The following is a 22,861-nucleotide window of genomic DNA, read 5'->3' as shown; positions in this document are numbered from 1 at the left end:
CAGGAAGGGCGGGAGCGGCGGTTCCTGCCTCGCGCCGCACCGGCCGCAGGAAGCGCCGCGGCTGCCCCGTACCGGCGGTTCTGCTCCTGCTGCCGATGGGCCTTGCCGGGCTGCAGGCGCCGCCGGCCGCCTCCTTCCCCGGCTCGGGCCCTGGGCGTGGGACGCTTCCCCCCTCGGGGCGGCCGGGTGGCACCGTGTCCCCCCCCCCCACGGGCCTCCTGCCTTTTCCTGCAAGCTCCGCTCCAGGTGCAGGAAATGCAGATTCGAAACCAGCGGCCGTGAGGGGAGGCTGCAGAGCTGAGTGCGATGGCCCGGGGGGGAGCAGCCCCTGCTTGGGGATCCCCCTCCCTGGGACCCCCCCTGCTCAGGGACCCCCCTCCATCCTCAGCATCCCCCCCCGGGGGATCCCTCCCTGGGATCTCCCATCCTTGGGATCCCTCCTGACCGAGGATCCCCCCCTGCCCTGGGTGTCCCCCCTGCCTGGGGGGGGGGGGCAACACCTGACCAGGGGGGTCCTCCCCCTTCCCCAGGGACCCCCCCCTTGCCTGGGGTGGGTTTGCCCCCCCCGATGCCCCCTTTCCCAGGGCTCCCCCTCACCCGGGGGTCCCTCCTCCTGGGAACCCCCCCTCCCTGAGGACCCCCCACCCTGAGCTCCCCATCCCTGAGGATTCGTCCCCTATGGGACCCCCTTTCCCAGGGGTCCCCCTCCCCTCGGGACCCCCCCCATTCCCAGGGATCCCCCCTTCCATGGGGGTCCCCCCTCCCCCCGGGAACCCCCCCATTCCCAGGGATCCCCCCTTCCATGGGGGTCCCCCCTCCCCCTGGAACCCCCCCATTCCCAGGGATCTCCCCCTTCCCAGGGGTCCCCCTCCCCCCGGGAACCCCCCCCCATTCCCAGGGATCCCCTCTTCCCCGGGGTCCCTCTCCTCCCGGGAACCCCCCCCCCCATTCCCAGGGATCCCCCCTTCCCAGGGGTCCCCCCTCCCCCCGGGAACCCCCCCATTCCCAGGGATCCCCCCCTTCCCCGGGGTCCCCCCTGCCCTCGGGAACCCCTCGGGGATCCCCCCCAGGGCTCCCCACGTGCCCCCCCCGGCCCCAGCGGGGGGCGAGCGGGCGTGGCCTGGCTCGCGGCGGCGGCCAATGGGGCGCTGGAGGGCGGGGCCGAGCGCTCCGCGACGGCCAATGGTGCGCGGGGGGGGCGGGGCGCGGCGGCGGCGGGGCGGGGCGCAGTGGCGGCGGCGGCGGGGCGCGGCGGCGGCGGCGGCGGCGGCGGGCGCGCGCCATGGAGCGGCGGGGCGCGACGGCGGCGGCGGCGGCGCTGGGCGCCCTGGGGCGGCGGCTGCTGTGGGCGCTGCCCGCCTACGCGGCCGGGCTGCTGGGGCTGGGCGCCGGCGCCGTGCTGCTGGCGCTGGCGCTCTACGCGGGCTGGCGGCGGCGGCGGCGCGCCCGGGAGCGCGGGCTGCGCCTGGCCGCCCGCCTGCAGCACGACGAGGAGGCGGCCGTGCGCGCCGCCGCCGCCGCAGCCGGGCTGGGCGCCGCCCGCGGGGAGCTGCCGGCCTGGGTAAGCGGCGCCGCGGGCGCTTCCGCCGCCGCCGCCGGGTTCCCCCCCCCGCCCCGCCCCGGGCACCGGGGTTACCCCCGGCAGCTGCATTGCACCATCCCCGCCCGGGCTTCCCCTCCCGCCGGGGCCGAGGTTGCCCCCGGGAGCTGCATTGCACCATCCCCGCTTGGGGCACCCCAGCTTTGGGGATCCCTGGCTGCATTGCACCGTCCCCGCTTGGGGCACCTCGGCTTTGGGGACCCCCCGGCTGCATTGCACCGTCCCTGCTTGGGGCCCCCCAGCTTTGGGGACCCCCCGGCTGCATTGCACCCCCTGCTTGGGGCACCCCAGCTTTGGGGATCCCCGGCTGCATTGCACCGTCCCTGCTTGGGGCCCCCCAGCTTTGGGGACCCCCCGGCTGCATTGCACCGTCCCCGCTTGGGGCACCTCGGCTTTGGGGACCCCCCGGCTGCGTTGCACCCCCTGCTTGGGGCTCCCCAGTTTTGGGGCCCCCCCCGGCTGCGTTGCACCCCCTGCTTGGGGCCCCCCAGCTTTGGGGATCATCCCTGCTCTGCTGCACTCCCTGCTTGGGCTCCCCGAATTTGCTTCCCCCCCGGCCTCCCCCTTCCCCGCCGCCACATCCCGTTACAGCCCGGGGCCTTCCGGCCGGGCTCCCGCTTCCGCTGGTGCAGCCCTCCCCGGGGCCGGGGCTCGCGGGGGGGCACCGGAGGGGCACCGGGGTGGGCACTGGTGCCGGGACCCCCAGCCAGGGCCGCAGGGCCGGAGCCGCCACTGCCAGATGTTGCCCCGCAGCTGGAGGGGGGGTGTCCCCCCCCCCCCCCCGCCAAGGGCCACCACAACCCCGGATGGGGAAACCGAGGCACGAGGCCGGGTGGGGTGGTGGGACGAGCCCAGGCATCCGGGCCCCCGCCGCGGTCCCCGTGACGCCCCGCTCCGCCGCAGGTGACCTTCCCGGACGTGGAGAGGGCGGAATGGCTGAACAAGGTGAGGCCTGCGCAACCCCCCCCCCCCACACCCCGACCCCCCCCCCCCTCCCCGGCGCCCCCCGTCCCCGCTCACCCCCGTCCCCGCAGGTCCTGGCGCAGGCCTGGCCCTTCTTCGGGCGCTACATGGAGAAGCTGCTGGTGGAGAACGTGGCGCCGGCCATCCGCGCCTCCAACACCCACCTGCAGACCTTCGCCTTCACCAAGGTGGACATGGGCGAGAAGGTAGCGCCAGCGCCCCCGGTGTCCCCCCCGCCGCGTCCCCCCCGGCGCGTCCCCCCGCCGTCACCGCTGTCTCCCGCAGCCTCTCCGGGTCCTGGGCGTCCGGTCTCACCCCGGCACCCACAAGCAGCAGATCCTGCTGGACCTCAACATCAGGTGAGGCGGGGGGGGGGGCTGGAGCCACCCGTGCAGCGAGGGCGCCGGGGCTCAGCCCTCCGCCAAGGGCCCCCCCCCACACACACACACCGGGGTCTCCCTCCCTGCACATGCGCTTCCAAAGCACCCCCTGGCTGGGGGGGGGGGGGGGCTGCAGTGGGGCTGGGGGGGGTCCTGCTGGGGGGCTGGGGGCTGGCTGGGGGGTGCAAGGCAGCGGGATGGGGGTCAGCTTGGGGGGGGGGTCTCGCCGTGGGGGGGGTGAAAGGCAGCGGGATGGGGGTCAGCTTGGGGGGGGGGGTCTCGCCGTGGGGGGGGTGAAAGGCAGTGGGATGGGGGTCAGCTTGGGGGGGGGTCTCGCCGTGGGGGGGGGTGAAAGGCAGCGGGATGGGGGTCAGCTTGGGGGGGGTCTTGCCGTGGGGGGGTGCAAGGCCATGGGGTGGGGGGCCGTGGCAGGATGTGCCTCCTCCCGCCCTCTCCCCCCCCGCAGCTACGTGGGTGACGTCCAGATCGACGTGGAGGTGAAGAAGTTCTTCTGCAAGGCCGGGGTGAAGGGGATGCAGGTGAGGGGGGGGCCCTGGGGACCCCCCCCCCCAGCCGGAGCCGCTCTGGGACGTGGGGCAGAGCCGGAGGGGGGGGGGGAGATGGGACCGGGGGGGGGGGGCTGCGTCCCCCCCGTGGCTCAGCGCTGTCCCCCAGCTCCACGGGATGCTGCGGATCATCCTGGAGCCCCTGCTCGGCGACGTGCCCATCGTGGGCGCCCTCACCATGTTCTTCATCCGGCGCCCGGTGAGTGCGGCCACCTCCGCCGCCGCAGGGACCGGCCAGCCCGACCCCCCCCCACCCCCAAGGCTGCGCGGGGTGGGGGTCCGGCCCCATCCCTGACCCCTTCCCCCCCCCCCCCAGACCTTGGACATCAACTGGACGGGGATGACCAACCTGCTGGACATCCCGGGGCTCAGGTGAGTCCCGGCGTGTGCGGGACCATCCCCGGCGCCCCGGGGGGCCGTGACCGTGCCGTCCCCCCCCCATAACCGTGCCATCCCCCCCCCCGCCAGCTCCGTCTCGGACACCATGATCATGGACACCATCGCCTCCTACCTCGTCCTGCCCAACCGGCTCCTGGTGCCGCTGGTGCCCGACCTGCACGAGGCCGCGCAGCTCCGCTGCCCGCTGCCCCGGGTAAGGGGTGCCGGTGCCGGGGTGGTGGCGGGGGGCGGTTTCGGGGGGTGCCGGGGGGTGCGGACGGCCCCGCGCTCACCCCCCCGCGCCAGGGCGTCGTGCGGGTGCACCTGCGGGGCGCCCGGGACCTGCAGAGCAAGGACCGCTTCATGCGGGGGCTGGTGGAGGGCAAGTCGGACCCCTACGCCGTGCTGCGCGTCGGCACCCAGGTCTTCACCAGCCGCGTCATCGACGACAACCTCAACCCCACCTGGGACGAGGTGTACGAGGTGAGACCCCTGCCCAGCGTGGCGGCGCCCCTTGGTGACCCCAAACCATGGGGACTCCCCTGGGGACCCTCCTGGTGTCCCCCAGCTGGCTGTAGAGGCCATGGGGACCTCCCAGTGTCCCCAACCTGGTCGTGATGGCCATGGGGACCCTCTGGAGACCCTCCTGGTGTCCCCCAGCTGGCTGTAGAGGCCATGGGGACCCTCTGCAGACCCTCCAGTGTCCCCAACCTGGCTATACTGGGCATGGGGACCTCCCAGTGTCCCCAACCTGGCCATAGTGGCCATGGGGACCCTCTGGAGACCCTCCTGGTGTCCCCAACCTGGCCGTAGTGGCCATGGGGACCCTCTTCAGACCCTCCAGTGTCCCCAACCTGGCTATACTGGGCATGGGGACCTCCCAGTGTCCCCAACCTGGTCGTGATGGCCATGGGGACCCCCCTGGAGACACTCCTGGTGTCCCCAACCTGGCTGTAGTGGCCATGGGGACCCTCTGCAGACCCTCCAGTGTCCCCAACCTGGCTATACTGGGCATGGGGACCTCCCAGTGTCCCCAACCTGGCCGTAGTGGCCATGGGGACCCTCTGCAGACCCTCCCGGTGTCCCCAACCTGGCTGTAGAGGCCATGGGGACACCACAGTGTCCCCAACCTGTCTGAACTGACCATGAGGACCCCCTGGGGACCCCACGGTGTCCCCAACCCATCCGTGCCGGCTGGGGGCCCCCCCCCCCCGCTGACCCCGTTCCCCCCCCCCCCGCCCCCCAGTTCATCGTGCACGAGGTGCCGGGGCAGGAGATCGAGGTGGAGCTCTTCGACAAGGACCCCGACCAGGACGACCTCCTGGGCAGGTGAGGGGGGGCCGGACCCCCCCGGGGCCCCGGCTGTGTCCCCCGCCCGGCAGCTCACCGCCGCTTTCCCTCCCCCCCCCAGGATGAAGCTGGATTTCGGGGAGGTGCTGAAGGCCCGGGTGCTGGAGGAGGTGGGTGCCGGGGTGCGGGGGGGGGGCACGGGGGGGGCCCTGCTGAGCCCCCCCCCGCGCCCCCGCAGTGGTTCCCGCTGCAGGACGGCGGCCGGGGCCGGCTCCACCTGCGCCTCGAGTGGCTCACGCTCATGTCCGACGCCTCCAAGCTGGACGAGGTGAGGGCGGCTCATCGCGGAGACGAGTTTGCGGGGCCTCAGCTCAGCCCCGGGGCGGCGGGGGGGGGGGGGGGGGGCAGCATCCCGCGGCGGCTGAGCATCCCCCCCCCCACCCCATCGCCACCCCGGCGGGTGCCCCACATCCACCCCCAATCTGCCCCCCCCCCCCCCCCCCCCCCCCCCCCCAGGTTTTGCAGAGGAACCGGACGGTCGCAGCCAAACCCGATCCCCCGTCAGCCGCCATCCTGGTCGTGTACCTGGACCGGGCCCAGGAGCTGCCCGTGAGTGCGGGGCTCCCGTCTGGGGGGGGGGGGGGGGGGTCCCGGACCGGGGGGGGGGGGTCCCCTGACCCCCCACCCCCCCCCATTTCTGCACAGCTGAAGAAATCCGGGAAGGAGCCGAACCCCATGGTGCAGGTCTCGGTGCAGGACGTCACGCGGGAGAGCAAGGTGGGCGCGCGACTGGGGGGGTCCTGGGGGGGGATGGGGTCCCGGGGGGGGGGGGATGCCGCCCCCGTGACCCCCCCCCCACCTCTGCCGCAGGTGGTCTACAACACGGCCTCCCCGGTCTGGGAAGACGCTTTCCGCTTCTTCCTGCACGACCCGGCGCGCCAGGACGTGGACATCCAGGTGAGCCCCGAGCACCCCCCCCCCCCAACTCCGAGCACCCCCCCCTCTCTGAGCGCCCCCCCGTGCCCCCCCCCAGGTGAAGGACGACACGCGCCAGAGCAGCCTGGGCTCCGTCTCCGTGCACCTCTCCCGGCTGCTCGAGGCGCCCGAGCTGACGCTGCGGCAGCCCTTCCCGCTGGAGCGCGCCGGACCCCGCAGCCGCCTCTACATGACGCTGGTGCTGCGGGTGAGCGGGGGGCCCGGCCGCGGCGGGGGGGGGGGGGTCCCCGCGCCGCCGGCCCCGCCGTGACGCCCCTGCCCGCAGGTGCTCTTCCTCGATGCCCCCGAAAGCGGCGGCGGCGGCGGCCCCCCGCCCGCCCCCCCGGGGCAGCTGGACCTCCGGCCCGGCGCCGGGGCGGCTGGCAGCAGCACCGACCGGCCCAGCAAGGCCAGTCCCGACCCCCAGTTTGGCACCGAGGTGGGCTGGGGATGGGGGGGGGGGGGCCCGGGGAGGTCTAAGGGGGGGGGTGCTGGAGGGGTCCTTGGGGGGCAGCATGGGGGTGAGGGGCTGGGGGATCTATGGGGCAGGATGGGGGTTCTGGGGGTGTTGGAGAGGTCCTGGGGGGCAGGATGGAGGTGAGGGGCCGGGGGATTTATGGGGCAGGATGGGGGTCCTGGGGGGCAGGATGGAGGTGAGGGGCTGGGGAATCTATGGGGCAGGATGGGGATCCTGGGGGTTGTTGGAGGGATCCTGGGCGGGCAGGATGGAGGTGAGGGGCCCTGGGGGACCTGGGGGGTAGGATGGGGGTTCTGGGGGTGTTGGAGGGGTCCTGGGGGGCAGGATGGGGGTGTTGGAGGAGCCCTGGGGGGGGCAGGATGGAGGTGAGGGGCCGGGGGATCTATGGGGCAGGATGGGGATCCTGGGGGTGTTGGAGGGATCCTGGGAGGCAGGATGGAGGTGAGGGGCCCTGGGGGGGGCAAGAGGGGGGTGAAGGGCTGGGGATCCTGGGGGGGCTGGATGGAGGGGTCCTGGGGGGCAGCATGGAGGTGAGGGGCTGGGGGACCTGGGGGGTAGGATGGGGGTGCTGGAGGGGCCCTGGGGGGGGCAGGATGGAGGTGGGGGACCGGGGATCCTGGGGGGGCAGGATGGGGGTGTTGGAGGAGCCCTGGGGGGGGCAGGATGGAGGTGAGGGGCTGGGGATCCTGGGGGGGCAGGAGGGGGGCAGATGGGGCCAGGCCATGCCCAGAGCTGCCCCCAGCTCCGTGCCCGTCCAGCCCGACCCCACGCACCCGTCCCGTCCCCCCCCAGAACGTGCTCCGGATCCACCTCCTGGAGGCCGAGAACCTCGTGGCCAAGGACAACTTCCTCGGCGGCATGGTGCGGGGCAAGTCGGACCCCTACGCCAAGGTGCGGGCGGCCGGCAGGGCTTTCCGCAGCCGCGTCGTCAAGGAGGAGCTCAGCCCCCGCTGGAACGAGGTCTACGAGGTGCGGGGGGGGGGGGGGGGTCCCGGCCCGCGGCGGGGCCCAGGCGTCCGGGCGGCTCCCCGGCACCTCCGGCTTCCCGGCGCCGCCTCTCCCTCCCCAGGTGATCGTGGACAACGTCCCGGGGCAGGACGTGGAGTTCGACCTCTTCGACAAGGACATCGACAAGGATGATTTCCTGGGACGGTGGGTGCCGGGGGGGGGGGATCCGGGGTGTGTGGGGGGGTCACGGCGTCCCGTCCCCCCCCCCCCTCCTTGCCTGCCCTCACCGCCCCCCTCCGCAGGTGCAAGGTGCCGCTGCGCCGGGTGCTGAGCAGCCGCTTCGTGGACGAGGTAGGAGAGGGGCCGGGCTGGGGGGGGCCGGGGGGGCCGCGGGGGTCTCACCCGCCGCCTGCCTCCCTCCCGCCAGTGGCTGCCCCTGGAGGAGGTGAAGTCCGGCCGCCTCCACGTGCGGCTGGAGATCCTGGAGCCGTGTCCCAGCGCCGCCCTCCTGGAGCAGGTAACGGGGCTGGGAACTGCTTGGCCACACGTGGCACGAGCCCGCCGGGTCTCAGCCATCCCCGGCCCCGGCCCACCCGCCGCTCCCCCAGGTCCTGCGCACCAACAGCCTCATCCAGCCGGCCCGGGGCGAGGAGCTCTCGGCCGCCCTGCTCTCCGTCTTCGTGGACCGAGCCGCCGACCTGCCGGTGAGCGGCTGCCCGGACGCCTGGGCCCCCTTGTCCCCCCGCTCCCGGGGTTGGGGGGCTCCGGGCACCCCCCCCACCCGCCCGCCGGCCGTGTCCCCGTCCCCATCCCGCTGCGTCCCCAGGTCCGCAAGGGCTCCAAGCTGCCCGCCGCCTACGCCAGCCTGGCCGTGCGCGACGTCTCCGTCAAGACCAAGGTGAGCGCCGGGGCGAGGGAGCCGGGGCGAGGGGGAGCTGGGGGGTGCTGCCGGGGGGGGGTGTCTCTCACCGGCTCTCATGTCCCCCCCCCAGACCTGCGCCCCCAGCACCGAGCCGATGTGGGATGAAGGCTTCTCCTTCCTCGTCAAACGGCCCCACGTGGAGTCGCTGGAGCTGCAGGTATCGGTCCCCGTCCCTGGGGTCCTGCCCCGTCCCTGGGGTCCTGACTGTCCCTGGGGTCCTGCCCCATCCCTGGGACCCCGTCCCCGGGATCCTGCCCATCCCCGGGACCCCGTCCCTGGGGTCCTGCCCTGTCCCTGGGACCCCATCCCTGGTGTCCTGCCCTGTCCCTGGGACCCCATCCCTGGTGTCCTGCCCCATCCCTGGGACCCCGTCCCCGGGATCCTGCCCATCCCTGGGACCCCATCCATGGGGTCCTGCCCATTCCCAGGACTCGGTCCATGGGGTCCTGCCGGGCTGAGCTGGCCGCGTGTCCCCCCCCAGGTGAAGGACGAGGGGGGGCAGCCCCTGGGCGCCCTCAGCCTGCCCCTGCCCCAGCTGCTGGCCTCGGAGGCGCTCGCCGTGGACGGCTGGTTCCCGCTGGCCGGGGGGGGCCCCGGCGGGCAGGTCCTGCTGCGGGCGCAGCTGGGGGTGAGTGTCGGCGCCGGGGGGGGGGGGGACGGCGCCCGGGACCCCCCTCACCCCCCCCTGCTCGGCCGCCCCAGGTCCTGGCGTCCCAGCACTCGGGGGTGGCAGCCGGCAGCGGGGGGGACCCCGAGCCCCAGGACGCGGAGCCGCAGCGGGAGGAGGAGAGCGGGGCCGGGGGGCAGCTGCGCCAGCGCCTGGCCCCCGCGGAGAGGTAGGGCGGGCGCCGGAGGGGGGTCCGGGTGCAACCCCCCCAGCTTGGGAAAGGGGGGGTGGGTCCGGGCACGGTGCCGGCATTGGGGCGGGGGTCTGGGTGCAAAGCCCTGGCCGGGAAGGGGGGGTCTGGGTGCAAACGCCGGCTGTGCAGGGGGGGTCTGGATGCAGGGTGCAAACACCAGCCATGCAGGGGGGTCTGGATGCAGGGTGCAAACCCCCAGCCGGGGTGGGGGGTCCAGGCTTGAGCCCCCCCCGGCCGGGCTCTTTGCCGAGCTCACCTCTCCCCGCAGCCGCGCGGAGCCGGCAGAAGCCCCCCTGGGCCGGCTGCAGCTCACGCTCTGGTACCACGCGGACGAGCGGAAGCTGGTGGCCATCGTCCACGCCTGCAGGTAACGGGGCGCCCGGATGCCGGGGTCCCGTGGGGGGGGGGGGCTGATCCCAGCTGATCCCGCGCCCTCCTCGCTGCAGGAAGCTGAAGCCGGTCTCCAAGGACCTCCCCGACCCCTACGTCTCCCTCGTCCTGCTGCCCGACAAGAGCCGGGCCACCAAGAGGAAGACCAGCGTGCAGAGGAAGACCTTGAACCCCGACTTCAATGAGAAGTATGGGGGGGGGGGTTGGGGGGTGCAGCCCTGCCCGGTGCCCCCCCCCCAGTGCCCCCCAGCACCGGCCCGTCTCCCCAGGTTCGAGTGGGACGTATCCCCGGAGGAGGCCGCCCGGCGCAAGCTGGAAGCTCACGTCAAATCCGCGGCATCCTTCATGTCGCGGGAGAAGGAGGCGCTGGGGAAGGTATGGCGGGGGGCCGGGGCGCCGGGGGGGGGCCGGGGTGCCCGCGCGCGGCCCCCCCTCAGCCCTCGCTCTCCCCCAGCTCCACCTGGACCTGGCGCAGGTGGACTTGTCCGAGGGGGGGGCCCACTGGTGAGTGGGGCTGGGCCGGGGGTGGGAGGTCGGGCTCGCGCAGGGGGGTCTGCGCCGGGGATGGGGGGGGGGTTACTCCAAGGAATGGGATATCTACCCCAGGAATGGGGGGTATTTGTCCCAAGGGATGGGATATCTGCCCTAGGGAAGGGGATATCTGCCCCAGGGCTTGGGGGGGTTTGCCCTAGGGAATGGGATATCTGCCCCAGGGAATGGGATATCTGCCCCAGGACTGGGGGGATTTGCCCCAGGGAATGGGATATCTGCCCCAGGGAATGGGATATCTGCCCCAGGACTGGGGGGATCTGCCCCAGGGAATGGGATATCTGCCCCAGGGAATGGGATATCTGCCCCAGGGCTGGGGGGATTTGTCCCAGGGGATGGGATATCTGCCCCAGGAATGGATGGGATATCTGCCCCAGGGCTAGGGGGGATTGCTCCAAGGAATGGGATATCTGCCCTAAGGAACAGGAGGGATCTGCCCCAAAGAACGGGAGGGATCTGCCCTAAGGGATGGGATATCTGCCCCAGGACTGGGGGGTTTGCCCCAGGGCACGGGATCTCTGCCCCATACAGTGGCTCTGGCCCGGGTTTGGGGCATCTGTCCTAGGTTTGGGGCATCTGTCCTGGGCCCCGGGGCTGGGGCTGTTCTGCCCCCGGGGGGGCGGGAGGCCTTGGGGGGGGGGCTCCCGGGGCCGTGGGGCCGTGCCCCCCCCCGCCGGTGCCCCGCTGAGCCCGGTCTCCCCAGGTACGAGCTGCGGGACGAGCGGAGCAGCCCCTAGCGCCGGCCCCCCCCTCGTCCCGCCGCCGCCTGCCTTGCACTGACCAAAGACCCGGGGGGGCCACGGGGCGCTGCCCCGGCCCCCCCGCCGCCCGCGCTGCTGCTTTGGACTGTTACTATTTATGGCGTGCCTTTTCCCCCCCCCCTCGTTTCTATGGAGGGAGAAACCTCCCCCCCTCCTCCCTGCGTCGCGGGGAGACGCTTGTGTTAGAGCCACCGCCACCGCCGTGCCACCGCCGTGCCCGTCCCCTCGCTGCCTTCCCGGGGGGCCGCGGCCCCCGTCCCTGCCGTGCAAATAAAGGAGGGAGTAGAGAGCCCCGGCCTCCGCGTGGTCCCTGGGGTTTGGGGTGGGGTGGGGGGGCCACCGCTGGGGCTGCCCCCCATGGGGTGCTGTCGTTGGGGTGGCCCTTATGGAGGTGCCTCCTATGGAGGGGGGCATCCAGGTGGAGTCCCCCCCTTGCATTGTCCCCCATGGGGTGCCCTCGGTGGGGTGTCCCCAATGGGGTGTTATTGGTGGGGTGTCCTCCATGGGGAGTCCCCCATTGCATTGTCCCCTATGGGGTGCCATCAGAGGGGTCTCCCCCATTAGGGTGCCATCGGTGGGGTGTCCTCCATGGGGTGTCTCCTGTGGGATGCTGTCATTGGGATGTTCTCCATGGGGTGCCATCAAGGGAAGAGTCCCCTGCTGGGTTGTCCTCTCTGGGCTGTCCCCCATGGGGTCATTGGTGTGTCCCCCGTTGGTTTAGCTCCCTGTGGGGGTTTCCCATTGGGATCTCCCCTGTTGGAGTGCCACCAGTGGGGTGTCCCCCATTAAGGTGTCTCCGCTGTGGTGCCCCATTGGGCTGATCCCCCCATGGGGGGGGCTGTCATTGGGGCGTCCCCCCGTGTGGTTGTCCCTGCTGGGGTGTCCTCTTGAGTTGGGGTGTCCCCCGTGGGGTGCTGCCATGGGGGTGGCACACTTGGGGTGTCCCCCTCGGGATGCCCCCCCCTGGGGTGCCCCCAGCCCCCCCCCCCGGCCCTGCTCCGTGCCCATCTATAGGCAAAAAATCCCCCCCGGGAGCAGGGGCGGGGCATCTCCTCGCCCCGCCTCCCCTCATGCATAATGCAGCGCCTCATTAGCATGCGATGACGCACTCGGCGCGCGGCCAATGGGCGGGCGGTGACGTCGGGCGGTAGAAAGGGCCGGTCCCGCCGGGAAGCGGCTCCCAGTGCCCGGAGCGCGGAGCGGGAACGGGAGCGGCGCCGCCATGGTGGGGGCCGGGGCGGCGCGCGGGGGGGGGGGCACCGGGAGCCGGGGGCGGTGCACGGCGCGACCGGGTGCAATGCACGGGGGGGGGCCGGGTGCAATGCGGGGCGAAGGCCCAGGGCGCAGCGGGCGGGGGGGGGACCGGGATGCACCGGCGGGGACCGGGCCTGGGTCTATGCAGCGGGGGGGGGGGGACCGGGGCCGGGGGCAATGAGAGGCGGCGGGGCGGGGGGACCGGTGCTGGCTCGTGGCGCCGGCACCCGACGGCGCGGCCCGGTGCCGGCTCACGGCCGCGCTCTCTCCGCAGTGCGACTTCTCGGAGGAGCAGACGGCCGGTGAGTGCCGGGGGGTCACCGGGCACGGGGGGGGGGGGTCACCGGACATGGGAGGGGGTTACCGGAAGGTGTCTGCCCCCGCCCCGCCCCGGCAGCTCGGGCGTTTCCCGGTGCAAAGTGCCGCCCGGTACCGGAGCGGTCCGCGCACCCCGGGCCGGGTCCCGGTTCGGGTCGGGCCCGGCGGGACACGGCGGCGCCGGGGAGCGCCCGGTACCGGGCGGGGGAGGTGGCGGCGCCGGGCCCGGTTGCGCCATTTGCCCTTATATGGGCATAACGCGGGGCCGGGCCGCGCATTCCTGCGGGGTGGGGCCGCCCGGACGCCTGGGTCCCTGCCGCAGGGGAGGGGGGAGCGCGGGAGCGGGGCGGGAGGCGGCCCGGGGACCGGTCCGCTTCCTGCACGGGCAGCATCCCGCCCGGACGCCTGGGTCCCTCCCCGGAGGGGAGGGGTGAGAGCCCGGAGCAGGGCGGGAGGCGGCCCGGACGCCTGGGCCCTCTTCCTGCTCGGGCACCTCTAGCCCGGCGGGGGAGGGGGGACGGGGGCGGCGGGGGCTCGGACGCCTGGGCCCTCTGGGGCGAGGCGGCTCCGTGACCCCGTTCCCGCCGGGCGTCGGATTCCTCTCGGGAAACCGGATCCCGCTCGGAAACGAAACCCGAGGCGGGAGCTGGCGGCTGCCCAGGGAGGCTGCGCCCGCTCCCGTGGGGTGCGGGGACCCGCGGGGTGCAGGTGCACAGCCCCACGGTGTGGGGGGGTCCTGGGTGCGTAGCGCAGCGGGGTGCAGGGTCCCACGGGGTGCAAGGCTGCAGGATGCAAGGTGCAGGGTCCTATGGGGTAGAGGGTCCTGTGGGGTGCAAAGTGCATAGTCCCATGGGGTGCAAGGTGCAACACGTGGGGTCCCGCAGGGTGCAAGGTGCAGGGTCCTATGGGGTGCGAGGTGTGAGGCCCTGCAGGGTGCAAGGTGCAGGGTCCCATGGGGTGTAGGGTCCTGCAGGGTCCCATAGGGTGCATGGCGCAATGGGGCGCAAGGTGCATAGCACAGTGCGGTGCAGGGTCCCATGGGGTGCAAGGTGCGTGGTGCAATGGGGTGCAGGGTCCCCGTGGAGCGCAGGGCGCAGCATGCGGGGTCCCGTGGGGCGTGAGGTCCCACAGGTGCGGGGGGGGGGGGGAGGCTCCCGCCGGTCCCGTGGGCGCAGGCCGTGGGTCCGGCGGGCGCGCGGCTCCGCTGACGCCGGCGGCCCCGCAGAGTTCAAGGAGGCGTTCCAGCTCTTCGACCGCACGGGGGACGGGAAGATCCTGTACAGCCAGTGCGGCGACGTGATGCGGGCGCTGGGCCAGAACCCCACCAACGCTGAGGTCATGAAGGTGCTGGGGAACCCCAAGAGCGATGGTGAGCGGGGGGGGGGGACGACCCCCAGCCAGGCGGGCCGCGGCGCGGCGGCCCCCAGCCCGTCCTCACTGCCCGCGTCCCTGCCCCTTCCTGGCCAGAGATGAACCTGAAGACCCTGAGCTTCGAGCAGTTCCTGCCCATGATGCAGACCATCGCCAAGAACAAGGACCAGGGCTGCTTCGAGGACTACGTGGAGGGGCTGCGGGTCTTCGACAAGGAGGGCAACGGCACCGTCATGGGCGCTGAGATCCGCCACGTCCTCGTCACCCTGGGTGAGCGCCGGGCTGGGGACACCGCGAGGCCCCCGGGGACCCCCCAAACCCTTGTGAGCCCCTAGCTGGCCCTGGGGATGTCCCAAACTCTGGTGACCCCCCAGCTGGCTCTGGGGACCCTTTGAGGGTCCTGGCTGGTCCTGGAGACCCTCTGAATCCCCCCAAGCCCCCGCTCAGTCCTGGGGACCCCCTGAACCCCTGGCTGGCCCCAGCGACCTCCCAAACTCCCCATTAGCCCCCAGGCAGCTCCAGGGATCCCCCAAACTCCCAACTGGCTGCAGGGACCCCCCCCCCCCAGTCAGCCCTGGAGACCCCCCCAAACATGCAGGTGGCCCCAAGGACCCTCTGAACCCCCTTGAGCCTCTAGCTGGCCCCAGGGACCCCCAACCCTCCAGGTGGCCCCAAGGACTCTGAATCCCCCAAACCCTTGGCCAGACCCCAGGAGAGCCCCCAGGCGACCCCGGGACCCCCCTGAACCTGCATCCTGGGGTTCCCCCCCACCCCGGCCTCTCCCGCAGGCGAGAAGATGACAGAGGAGGAGGTGGAGCAGCTGGTGGCCGGGCACGAGGACAGCAACGGCTGCATCAACTACGAAGGTGGGGGGCCGGGGCCGGGCGGGGGGCCGGGCGGGGGGCTCGGCGCGTCCCGCTCCCTCCGTGACCATCATGTCTCCTTCCTTCCTCCCAGCGTTTGTGAGACACATCTTGTCAGGGTGAAGCCGCGAGGGGTACGCCTCTTCCCATCCCTCCCCCCGCTGCCTCCTGCACTCGCCTACTTGGTTTTTTTCCGCCCTTCCCCTCCTTTTCCTTTTTATTGGTTTTTTTTTGTTGTTGTTTTTTTTTTGTTGTTTTTAAAAAAACAAAACAACACAAAACAGAACGAAACAAAAAGGCCGCTGGTTTGCGCTCTCGCCCCCCCCCCCCCCCCTTCGTTCAGCCCCTCCGCATGTCTCTCTGCATGGAGCTGACCCTACCGCTGCGCCGGGGAAGGGCTGCGGGCGCCCGGGACCCTCCGGGGCGGCGGGGGGCAGCCGCAGGTGCGACGAGCTGCCCAGGCCTCAGCCCCGCCGGGGCACGGGCGCAAGGGGGGGGGGACAGTCCCCGCCGGGACCCCCCCCCCCCCCAGCTCTGCCCCGCTGCTCCCCGGCGGGGGTCCGGCCTCTCCCGCAGCCGAGCCCCCCCTCCCCGACTCTCCCCCCCCCCCCCCGGCTCTTGGCAGGAAGCAGAGCAGCTTCTAGACTTGACTTCAGCCTCTGGTGCCTGGCAGTAGCTGTAGAAATGACGATTCTTCCCTTCTCTCCCTCCTCCCCCCCCCCCCCGCCTTTATTTTTTAATTTTTTTCCTGCCTTTTTGTGGTGGTGAGGGGGCCGGCGGGGGCTGCTCCCGCGGCCGAGCCCCCCCCTCACCCTGTCTCTCCCCTCTCTCCGCAGAGCTGGTCCGGATGGTGCTGAGCGGCTGAAGACCCCCCCCCCCCCTTCCCTCCCCGCCGCCGGGTTATTCGGGGTTTTGTGCCTTTTCCTCCCCCCTTTTCCCCCCACGGCCCCTGCTCCGTTCTCCCCCTATGGCCCCTCCACTGCTTGCTGGCACCCGGCTCCATCAAATAAAGTGTGGAAAAGGTGCTGGGGTCCCTGCGCCTCTCTGAGCCCCGTTTCCCCCCACCCCTGGACACAGACCCTGTGACACGAGGCCGGTTCTTCCCGCCCCGGGGACTTGGAATTTTATTTTTTGTTATTTAAAAAAAAACAAAACCAAAAAAAAAAGGGGGGAGGGGCTAAAGAGAAGTGTCGGGGGGGGGGGGGGAGGTTGAAATGCCCAGTTGCCAGGTCGGATTGGAGCAGTCGTATAAATAGCCGTGGTGGAGCAGTGTCCCTGGGCCGCCCGGGGGAGACCGAACACTTAAATAAAATCCGGGACAATCATAAAAAAAATACCAAAGCGGGGAGGTTTTTTTGGGGGGGAGCGGCACAGAGCGAGCGTGCCTGGAGGGGGGGCGATTCCTTGGGGGGGGGGGGTCCTCTTGCTGGGGGGGTGGGGGCCGGTCTCCCCGGGCCGGCGGCGGGGCGGGGGCTCACTGCGTGGGGGGGACGGGGGTGGCCGTGCTGGGGCTGGGCGCGATGGGGTCCGTCTGCAGCGGGGGGCCTTGATCTGCAAGGAGAGAAAAGTGCGGGGGGGGGGGGGGGAAACGGGGTAAGGGGGGGATGCAACGGCGCCTCCTGCCCCGCTGCATCCCCCCCCCCCCCTCCACCCCAAATTCCCTCCCCCACCCCCCCGGCGGTTCCTCACCTGGGCCGAGGCCGGGGTTTGGCAGGAGGCTCCCCTGCACGGCGGCCACGATGGCCGGGCTGTGCGCGGCGGCGGAGCCCAGCGCCGGGTGCAGGGCGCCGGGCGGGGGGGGCGGGGGGGGCAGCCCCCCCGGCGGCATGCTGCTGGCGAGGGCCCCATGCAGAGGGGGGGCGGGCGGGTTAGCGGGGAAGGTGGCCCCGATGGAGTCGGCGAGGGGGTTAGCCATGCTAAATGGGATGGCGGATGGAGGAGGCAGCGGCGGGGGCAGCGCCGCGGGCGCATTACCGGGCACGGCGGGGTGCGCGCTGCCCGCCAGGGTCCCCGCGAGGCTCTGGGACGGCGGCTGCTGGCCGGCGAAGGGCGCCTGGGCTGCGGGGCGCACGGAGCGGGGTCAGACCCGGCCGCCCCCACGCTCCCCCCGAACCCTCAATTGCAGTGTAATTCCCCCCCAAATCCTCAATTGCAATGTAATCCCCCCCAAACCCTCAATTGCAGTGTGCTCCCCCCAAATCCTCAATTGCAATGTGCTCCCCCCAAACCCTCAATTGCAAAGTGCCCCCCCAAACCCTCAATTGCAATGTAACCCCCCCCCAAACCCTCAATTGCAATGTGCTCCCCCCAAATCCTCAATTGCAATGTAACCCCCCCAAACCCTCAATTGCAATGCAACCCCCAACCCTCAATTGCAATGTGCTCCCCCCAAATCCTCAATTGCAATGTAACCCCCCCAAACCCTCAATTGCAATGTGCTCCCTCCAAACCCTCAATTGCAACGTAATCCCCCCAAATCCTCAATTGCAGTGTGCTCCCCCCCAAACCCTCAATTGCAGTGTGCTCCCCCCCAAACCCTCAATTGCAATGTAAACCCCCCCCCCCCCCCCAACTCCCTGGCTGTGCTCACCGTGTGGGACGGCCGGGGCGGGCCCCGGGGGGGCTGGGCCGGGCTGGGGGGCGCCCGGCGGCGGCGGCAGCGGTGGCGGCACCGTCGCCTGCCCCATGGGCTCGGCCGGCGCCAGGCCGGGCTGGGCCACCATGGCGGGGGCGGGCGGCGCGCCGGGGGCCGCGCCGAGCGGGTGGGCGGCGGGGGCCAGCGGGGCGCCGGCGGGCGGCAGCGGCTGCGCCCCGGGCGGCAGCGCCGGCGCCTGCTGCTGCTGCTGCTGCTGCATGTGCTGGAAGTGCTGCTGCCGGGCGCGCATCTCCGCGTACTTGAGCTGCTCCATGTGGAAGGCCTGCCGGTCGGCCAGCAGCTGCTGCCGCTGGTACTCCAGCTGCGGGGGGGCACTGGGGTTACTGGGGGCGCTCCCCCCCCCCACCCCGTGGTCCCGGCTCGGCCCCGGTTTGGGCGCCCCGGCGCGTCCCGCTCACCGCCTCGCGCTCCCGGTCCATGATGGTCTCCAGCTCCTCGAAGTGCCGCAGCTTGATCTCCAGCTTCTTCATCTGCGTCTCCACCAGCAGCGCCACCAGCGACTTGATTTTCCGCTCCTCCACGGCGGCCAGGTGCTGCGCGGTGGGAAGGGGGGGGGGGGGGGGGGGGGTGAGCGCGGGGCCCGGCCGTGGGGCAGCCCCACAGCTCCCCCCCCCCCCAAAACACCCCCTCACCTTGGCCTTCACGGCGGCGGCAGCCAGGGCGGCGGCAGCGGCGGTGGAGAGGTTGCCCTCGCCGATGTCGCGCTCCACCTTGGTCTTGCGCTCGGCCTCGGGCTCCGCCAGGTCCTTGGGCGGCTCCTCCTGGCCCTCCTTGGCCTCCTTGTCCTTCTCCAGGTCTCCTGGGGACGGGACGGGGCAGGATGCTGAGCGGGATGCGCCCCGGCCGCCCCGGTGCCAACCGCCCCCGTCCCCAAGCGCCCTGCCCTGCTCACCCAGGCCGTCGCCGTCGCCCTTCTCCGGCTCCTTCTCGCTCTCAGCCTCCTTGCCCTTCTCCTCCTCCTTCTTGGGAAGCTCCCCGAGCTTCTCCTTCGCCTCCTCCTCTGCACCGCCTTCCCGGGGCTCCTGGGAAGCGGCGCCAGGTCAACACGCGCCCAAAATGGGGAGGGGGGGGGGGTCTACGGCACCCAGCCTGCTCCCCACCCCGCAACGCACCTTCGGCTCCTTCTTCTCCTCCGAGGGCTGAGCGTCCGCCCGCGCCTCGTCGACGCCGCTCTCCTCTGGGGGGGGACACAAGAGCCACCCGGCTCAGCGCCGCGCTCTCTGCCAGCCCCCCCTGCCGCCACCCTGCCAGACTGAGACCTGGCAAACTCATCGCGTGGGGGGGGGGGCCCCCCCGCCCCCCCCGCCCCCCCCGGCGCAGCCATCCGGCCTCACCTATTCTCTCGGGCTCGTCGGAGGTGGTGCCGGCGATGCCGCTGCTCTCCAGGCCGAAGGCCGGGTCGGCTTTGCCCGTCACCTTGGCCGCCTCCTCCACCTTGCGCACGTGAGCCTCCACCAGGGCCGTGGGCACCTCCTCCTTCATCTTGGAGAACTCCTCTGCCGGACCAGAGCCGCCACGGGGAGAGGCCGTGAGCCGCAGCGGGCAAAGCCGCCCCAGCCCCGGGAGCGGGGGGCACGGCCGCACGCAGCGCGCGCCGGGACGCGGCTGCATTACCCAGCGCCGACTTGGCAGCCGCCGAGGCCACGCGGGGGTCCACGACGGAGGCCAGGAAGGCCACGGTGCTCATGACGGGGTTGCCCGACTGGCTGAAGGGGATGGGCTGGTAGGCGAGGGGCCCGAGCGAGGCCTCCGAGTCCTCCAGGTAGGGATCCTCGATGGGCAGCCGCAGGAAGTGCAGGATGCACTCGTCCTGCGTGCGGCTGCCCACGTGCTCCGACACCTTGTTCCAGTCGTCCTTGTACATCTCCAGGGCCTGCGGGGGCGGGCGGTGAGCGGCGGCACGGGCGGCTGGGGGCTCCGGCCCCCTCCCAGCGCGGCACCCGCGGCATTCCCCGGCTCACCTCCAGCAGCAGCAGCGTCTCCTGCTCCGTCCATTCCCGCGTGGCGCTGGCTGCAGCCTTGCTCTGCGAGCGGGGTGGGGGGGAGAGTGCGTGAGCGCGGGACCGCGGCCGGCAGAGGCAGGGGCGGCGCGGGACCCACCTTGGAGGGGACGTTCTTCTTGGTGTACATGTCCGTGCGGAGGCCGAAGTTCTGCATGTCCGCCGGCTTCTCCTTGCTCTTGTCGGGGAAGTTCAGCATCTGCTGGGAGGCCGAGGTCTGCTGTCGAGGGAGGGAGAGGCGAAGCTGGGAGCGCGGCGGGGCAGCGGCCGCCGGGGGGCACGGCCCCCGCTCCGCTCGGCGCACGCTCCTCGCCGCCCTCCGGACGAAGCCCTGCGGTCGGACGAAGCCCTGCAGCGCGCCGGCCCCATCCCTCCCCGGAGACGCCGGCGTGTCCCGCCTGGTCGTGGCGGCGGCGGCGGCGGCGGTCCCGCGCCCCCAGCTCCGCGGAGGCGCCCGGCTCGGCTCGCCGGGGAGGCATCCCCGGGGCAGGGCGGCATGCGGGGTGCGAGGGAGAGGAGGGAAGGGGCCTTCCTCAGCCAGCGGCGGGTGGGACGGGCCCCAAGGATCCCGCCTACCAGCTCAGGCTTCCCTTTCACCGTCTCGGTGACGAGGTCTTCTATGTCTTTGCTCTTGCGCCCGGTCTTGGTGTCGCCGTCGCTCTGACGACCCTGAGGCACAGACAAAGCTGTGCTCAGCCCCCCCCGGCGCCGCGGGGGGGGAAGCCCGCGGGGGGACGGTGTCGTGCTGCGGCCGCCGGGCTCCTGCTCGCTGCAAAAGATGCCTCCGCGCGCGCACCCACCTGGGGCGTCTTGGGCTGCAGCGGCACCAGCCCCGAGGGCGTATCGGCCAGCACGTGGAAGTGGGACGTCGGCGGGGGGCCCATGGGGGTCGGCCGGCTCTCCGCGTCCACCTGGTAGTTGATGAGCCCCCACTGCTCCAGGAAGGCGTGAACCCTGCGGAGAGCAGCCGCTTAGCCCCAGCCGTTCCCCGCCGCCGGCTGCCCTAATTCCCTCCTCGGAAGCACGTAAGGACTCCAGCCTCATCTCCCTTGCTCCTCCCAGCTCCAGGGGTGCCCCGAGCCGGCCGTGCCACTCGGATCAGCAGCCTCATCCCCCCCCCCCGCCCGGTGCCACGAGCCCCGGCGTGGGCCAGCCCAGCAGCCGGACCCACCGCATGATGGCACAGACGTCCCCGGCCAGGTTTCGGCGGCAGGCCGTCGAGGTCAGGTACTCCTGGGGGTTGAGCCGGTACGTGTCGATCATGAAGTTGCGATAAGCCAAGTATCTGTGGGAGAGGGAAGAGCCCCTCTGAGCACCCTCTTGCTTGGCAAACTGCGGCCCCGGTGGGGGGGGGGGGACACGGGGGGGGGCAACAGGCAGGACTGGGGGTGCAGCCTCACATTTCGGGGGTCTTGGATTTATTCTTGCCGTTGAAGAACTCGGGCAGGGCTCGGCGTTCGATGGCGTGGACGCTGCAAGGCAAAGCGCAGCGGGAAGGTGGAGGGGTGCCGGGCTGCGCCGGGCCGGCACACCGGCCCCGGGGCTCCAGCACCCCCAGCACCCTCCAGGCCTTCGCCCCGTCTGTACCTGTTGTAGTCGAACCAGGCAGCGTAGCTGGGGATGATGATGTGATGGGTCTGCTCCGTCACGTTGTCCTCGTGCAGGTCTGGGTTCTTGGCCTGCTCCCCCTTGCTCCCAGTGCTGTTCTCCTCCTCGTCCTGGAAGAGACGGGCTCCACGTGAGCAAAGGGACCCAGGACCGGCCACGGGCAACCCAGTCCTTTGGTCCCTTCCATCCACGCGGGGAGCAGGATGAGAAAAGCCTCCTGCTCCGACACCCTTGCAACCCCAGGGGCAAGGGGAAGGGACGGGGTCAGTGCTCTGGCCCCGGAGGAGGCGAGGAGGGACGAGGCAGGATGGTGACCCCAATTCTGGGGTGGGGAAGAGCCTCCTTGGAGGGGTGGGGGGGAAAAGCGGCTCTGGCCACACAGAATGGCTGGCATTGGCGGGGAAGAAGGACTTCCCCTCTCGGCTGGCAATGAAACAGGGATGTCCCGGCAGTCCTGCAACGCCGGCCTCACCTTGCCGGCCGTCTCCATGCTCTCATCCTCCTGCTCATCTGGAAGAGACGAGAGAGACGCTGTGGATCAGCGGCGCCCGGCAAACCCCCCCGTGCCGCAGCGGCGCTCAGGTCGTGCCCGGCTGTCGCCCTGGGCGGTTATCGGCACTGCCAGGCCCCGTCTCAGGAAGCCCCCGCAGCGCCCCAGCCCCAAACGTGCCCCCGGAGCCAGCACCCGGGGTGGGGGGGACTTACCCAGGTCGGTCATGGTGCCCCCCTTGACGGGTGCAGACTCCGAGTCCTTCTTGGTGTTCACTGCACCGGGGAGGGAAGAGGCGCTGAGCGCACCGAGAAGGGCGATCCTGCCTCCCCCAGCCCACGCAGGGCCCAGCCGGAGGAGGAGGAGGAGGAGGAGGGCGATGTGGGGTGACCACACTCCCGTGAGACCCCCGCGGGGAGACCCCAGCCCTGGCCCTAACCTGTTTTGGGCAGGGTGACCTCCTCCACGTTGGGGACCGGCGAGGGCTCGTCCATGTCCTTCGTCAGATCCTCCTGCTCCTCCTCGCGGTGCCCACGCTTGGATTTGTTGTAGGGGGTGGAGGGGCTGCGAAGGCGAGACCCCGCGCGCCCCGGTCACGGCTGCAGCCAAGGGCAGGGGCGCCCGGCGGCTCCCTCTCCCCATCGCGCCGAGGCCCCGACCCCCTCGGCGCAACCCAGGGCTGATCCCAGCCGGACCCCCGGATCCCCTCACCCTTTCTTAGCGTTCTTCTTCTTGGCCTCCGGGGTGGGCGAGGGAGAGGGCGAGCGCTTCCTCTTCTTGTAGTTGCCCCCTTTCTTGTCCCGCCGGTCCGAGTCGGGGCTGTTCACCTGGAGGGAGAGGAGGGGGGTTACGGCCTTCGGGGCTCCCCTGGGTCCAGCCGGGCTGGGCAGCAAAGGTTGCTGTCCTCTGCTTTTACAGGGATGGGACCTCTCCTGCTGCAGCCCTGGACCCCCCCATCCTCCCCACACCAGGTCAGGCCCCACGTGCTTGGAGCCCCCCCTCCATGGCCCTCTCCGGGGCTCTGACCTCGTCCGTCAGGGTCTTGGCGGAGATCTTCTTCCTGCGGGAGACGGGGCTCTTCTCATCCGTCACCTCGTAGTCCTCCTCGTTCATCCACTCGTTAAAGGTGTCCGTGTCTAGGATCCATTTGGCATGGACCTGCCGGGGAGGGGGGGCAGGCGACTCAGGGCGGCCCGGCCCCCTCGCCCGCCCAGCCCCCATCGGAGCCCAGGGGACCCCGC

General features: G+C 72.2%; 3 protein-coding genes across 4 annotated transcripts in view; 2 read left to right on the top strand and 1 right to left on the bottom strand.

The window, feature by feature from the left end:
• Positions 1 to 1,282: 1,282 nt before the first annotated feature.
• Positions 1,283 to 11,349, top strand: ESYT1 (extended synaptotagmin 1). The gene is made up of 31 exons (XM_067314098.1): positions 1,283 to 1,561; positions 2,504 to 2,545; positions 2,635 to 2,769; positions 2,849 to 2,922; positions 3,410 to 3,482; positions 3,619 to 3,708; positions 3,826 to 3,881; positions 3,978 to 4,101; positions 4,194 to 4,370; positions 5,134 to 5,216; positions 5,299 to 5,347; positions 5,416 to 5,505; positions 5,694 to 5,786; positions 5,883 to 5,954; positions 6,048 to 6,134; positions 6,211 to 6,360; positions 6,439 to 6,591; positions 7,423 to 7,599; positions 7,700 to 7,782; positions 7,881 to 7,929; positions 8,006 to 8,095; positions 8,187 to 8,282; positions 8,405 to 8,476; positions 8,571 to 8,657; positions 8,982 to 9,128; positions 9,203 to 9,336; positions 9,629 to 9,727; positions 9,807 to 9,938; positions 10,020 to 10,125; positions 10,205 to 10,254; positions 11,003 to 11,349. Exons 1-31 carry the CDS (start codon positions 1,283 to 1,285, stop codon positions 11,034 to 11,036), a joined length of 3,183 nt encoding a protein of 1,060 aa, XP_067170199.1. The 3' UTR covers positions 11,037 to 11,349.
• Positions 11,350 to 12,209: 860 nt separating this feature from the next.
• On the top strand, positions 12,210 to 15,891 carry MYL6 (myosin light chain 6). 2 transcript variants are annotated; one of them, XM_067314229.1, is made up of 7 exons: positions 12,210 to 12,285; positions 12,589 to 12,616; positions 13,858 to 14,001; positions 14,100 to 14,273; positions 14,792 to 14,869; positions 14,961 to 15,000; positions 15,703 to 15,891. In XM_067314229.1, the coding sequence occupies exons 1-6, from the start codon at positions 12,283 to 12,285 to the stop codon at positions 14,987 to 14,989; spliced, it is 456 nt and encodes a 151-aa protein (XP_067170330.1). In that variant the 5' UTR covers positions 12,210 to 12,282; the 3' UTR covers positions 14,990 to 15,000; positions 15,703 to 15,891. The 2 variants fall into 2 exon arrangements, with proteins under 2 accessions (XP_067170330.1, XP_067170329.1); XM_067314228.1 differs by lacking the exon at positions 14,961 to 15,000.
• Positions 15,892 to 16,338: 447 nt separating this feature from the next.
• The window catches only part of SMARCC2 (SWI/SNF related, matrix associated, actin dependent regulator of chromatin subfamily c member 2), a 9,766-nt gene continuing 3,243 nt past the window's right edge, over positions 16,339 to 22,861 (bottom strand). Inside the window, 21 exon segments of the mRNA XM_067313950.1 lie at positions 16,339 to 16,417; positions 16,556 to 16,924; positions 17,457 to 17,823; positions 17,921 to 18,055; positions 18,155 to 18,321; positions 18,415 to 18,544; positions 18,635 to 18,699; positions 18,857 to 19,018; positions 19,137 to 19,395; positions 19,484 to 19,546; positions 19,623 to 19,742; positions 20,099 to 20,191; positions 20,323 to 20,476; positions 20,694 to 20,807; positions 20,923 to 20,994; positions 21,110 to 21,240; positions 21,603 to 21,640; positions 21,836 to 21,895; positions 22,060 to 22,184; positions 22,332 to 22,447; positions 22,647 to 22,823. Coding sequence (XP_067170051.1) covers positions 16,341 to 16,417; positions 16,556 to 16,924; positions 17,457 to 17,823; positions 17,921 to 18,055; positions 18,155 to 18,321; positions 18,415 to 18,544; positions 18,635 to 18,699; positions 18,857 to 19,018; positions 19,137 to 19,395; positions 19,484 to 19,546; positions 19,623 to 19,742; positions 20,099 to 20,191; positions 20,323 to 20,476; positions 20,694 to 20,807; positions 20,923 to 20,994; positions 21,110 to 21,240; positions 21,603 to 21,640; positions 21,836 to 21,895; positions 22,060 to 22,184; positions 22,332 to 22,447; positions 22,647 to 22,823 — 2,994 coding nt within the window. The 3' untranslated portion in view covers positions 16,339 to 16,340.

This window comes from Apteryx mantelli, chromosome 33 (assembly GCF_036417845.1).
Source record: "Apteryx mantelli isolate bAptMan1 chromosome 33, bAptMan1.hap1, whole genome shotgun sequence".
In the NCBI taxonomy this organism is placed as follows: domain Eukaryota; kingdom Metazoa; phylum Chordata; class Aves; order Apterygiformes; family Apterygidae; genus Apteryx; species Apteryx mantelli.
The sequence above is the reverse complement of the archived record's forward strand: the minus strand, read 5'-3'. Positions and strand labels throughout refer to the sequence as shown.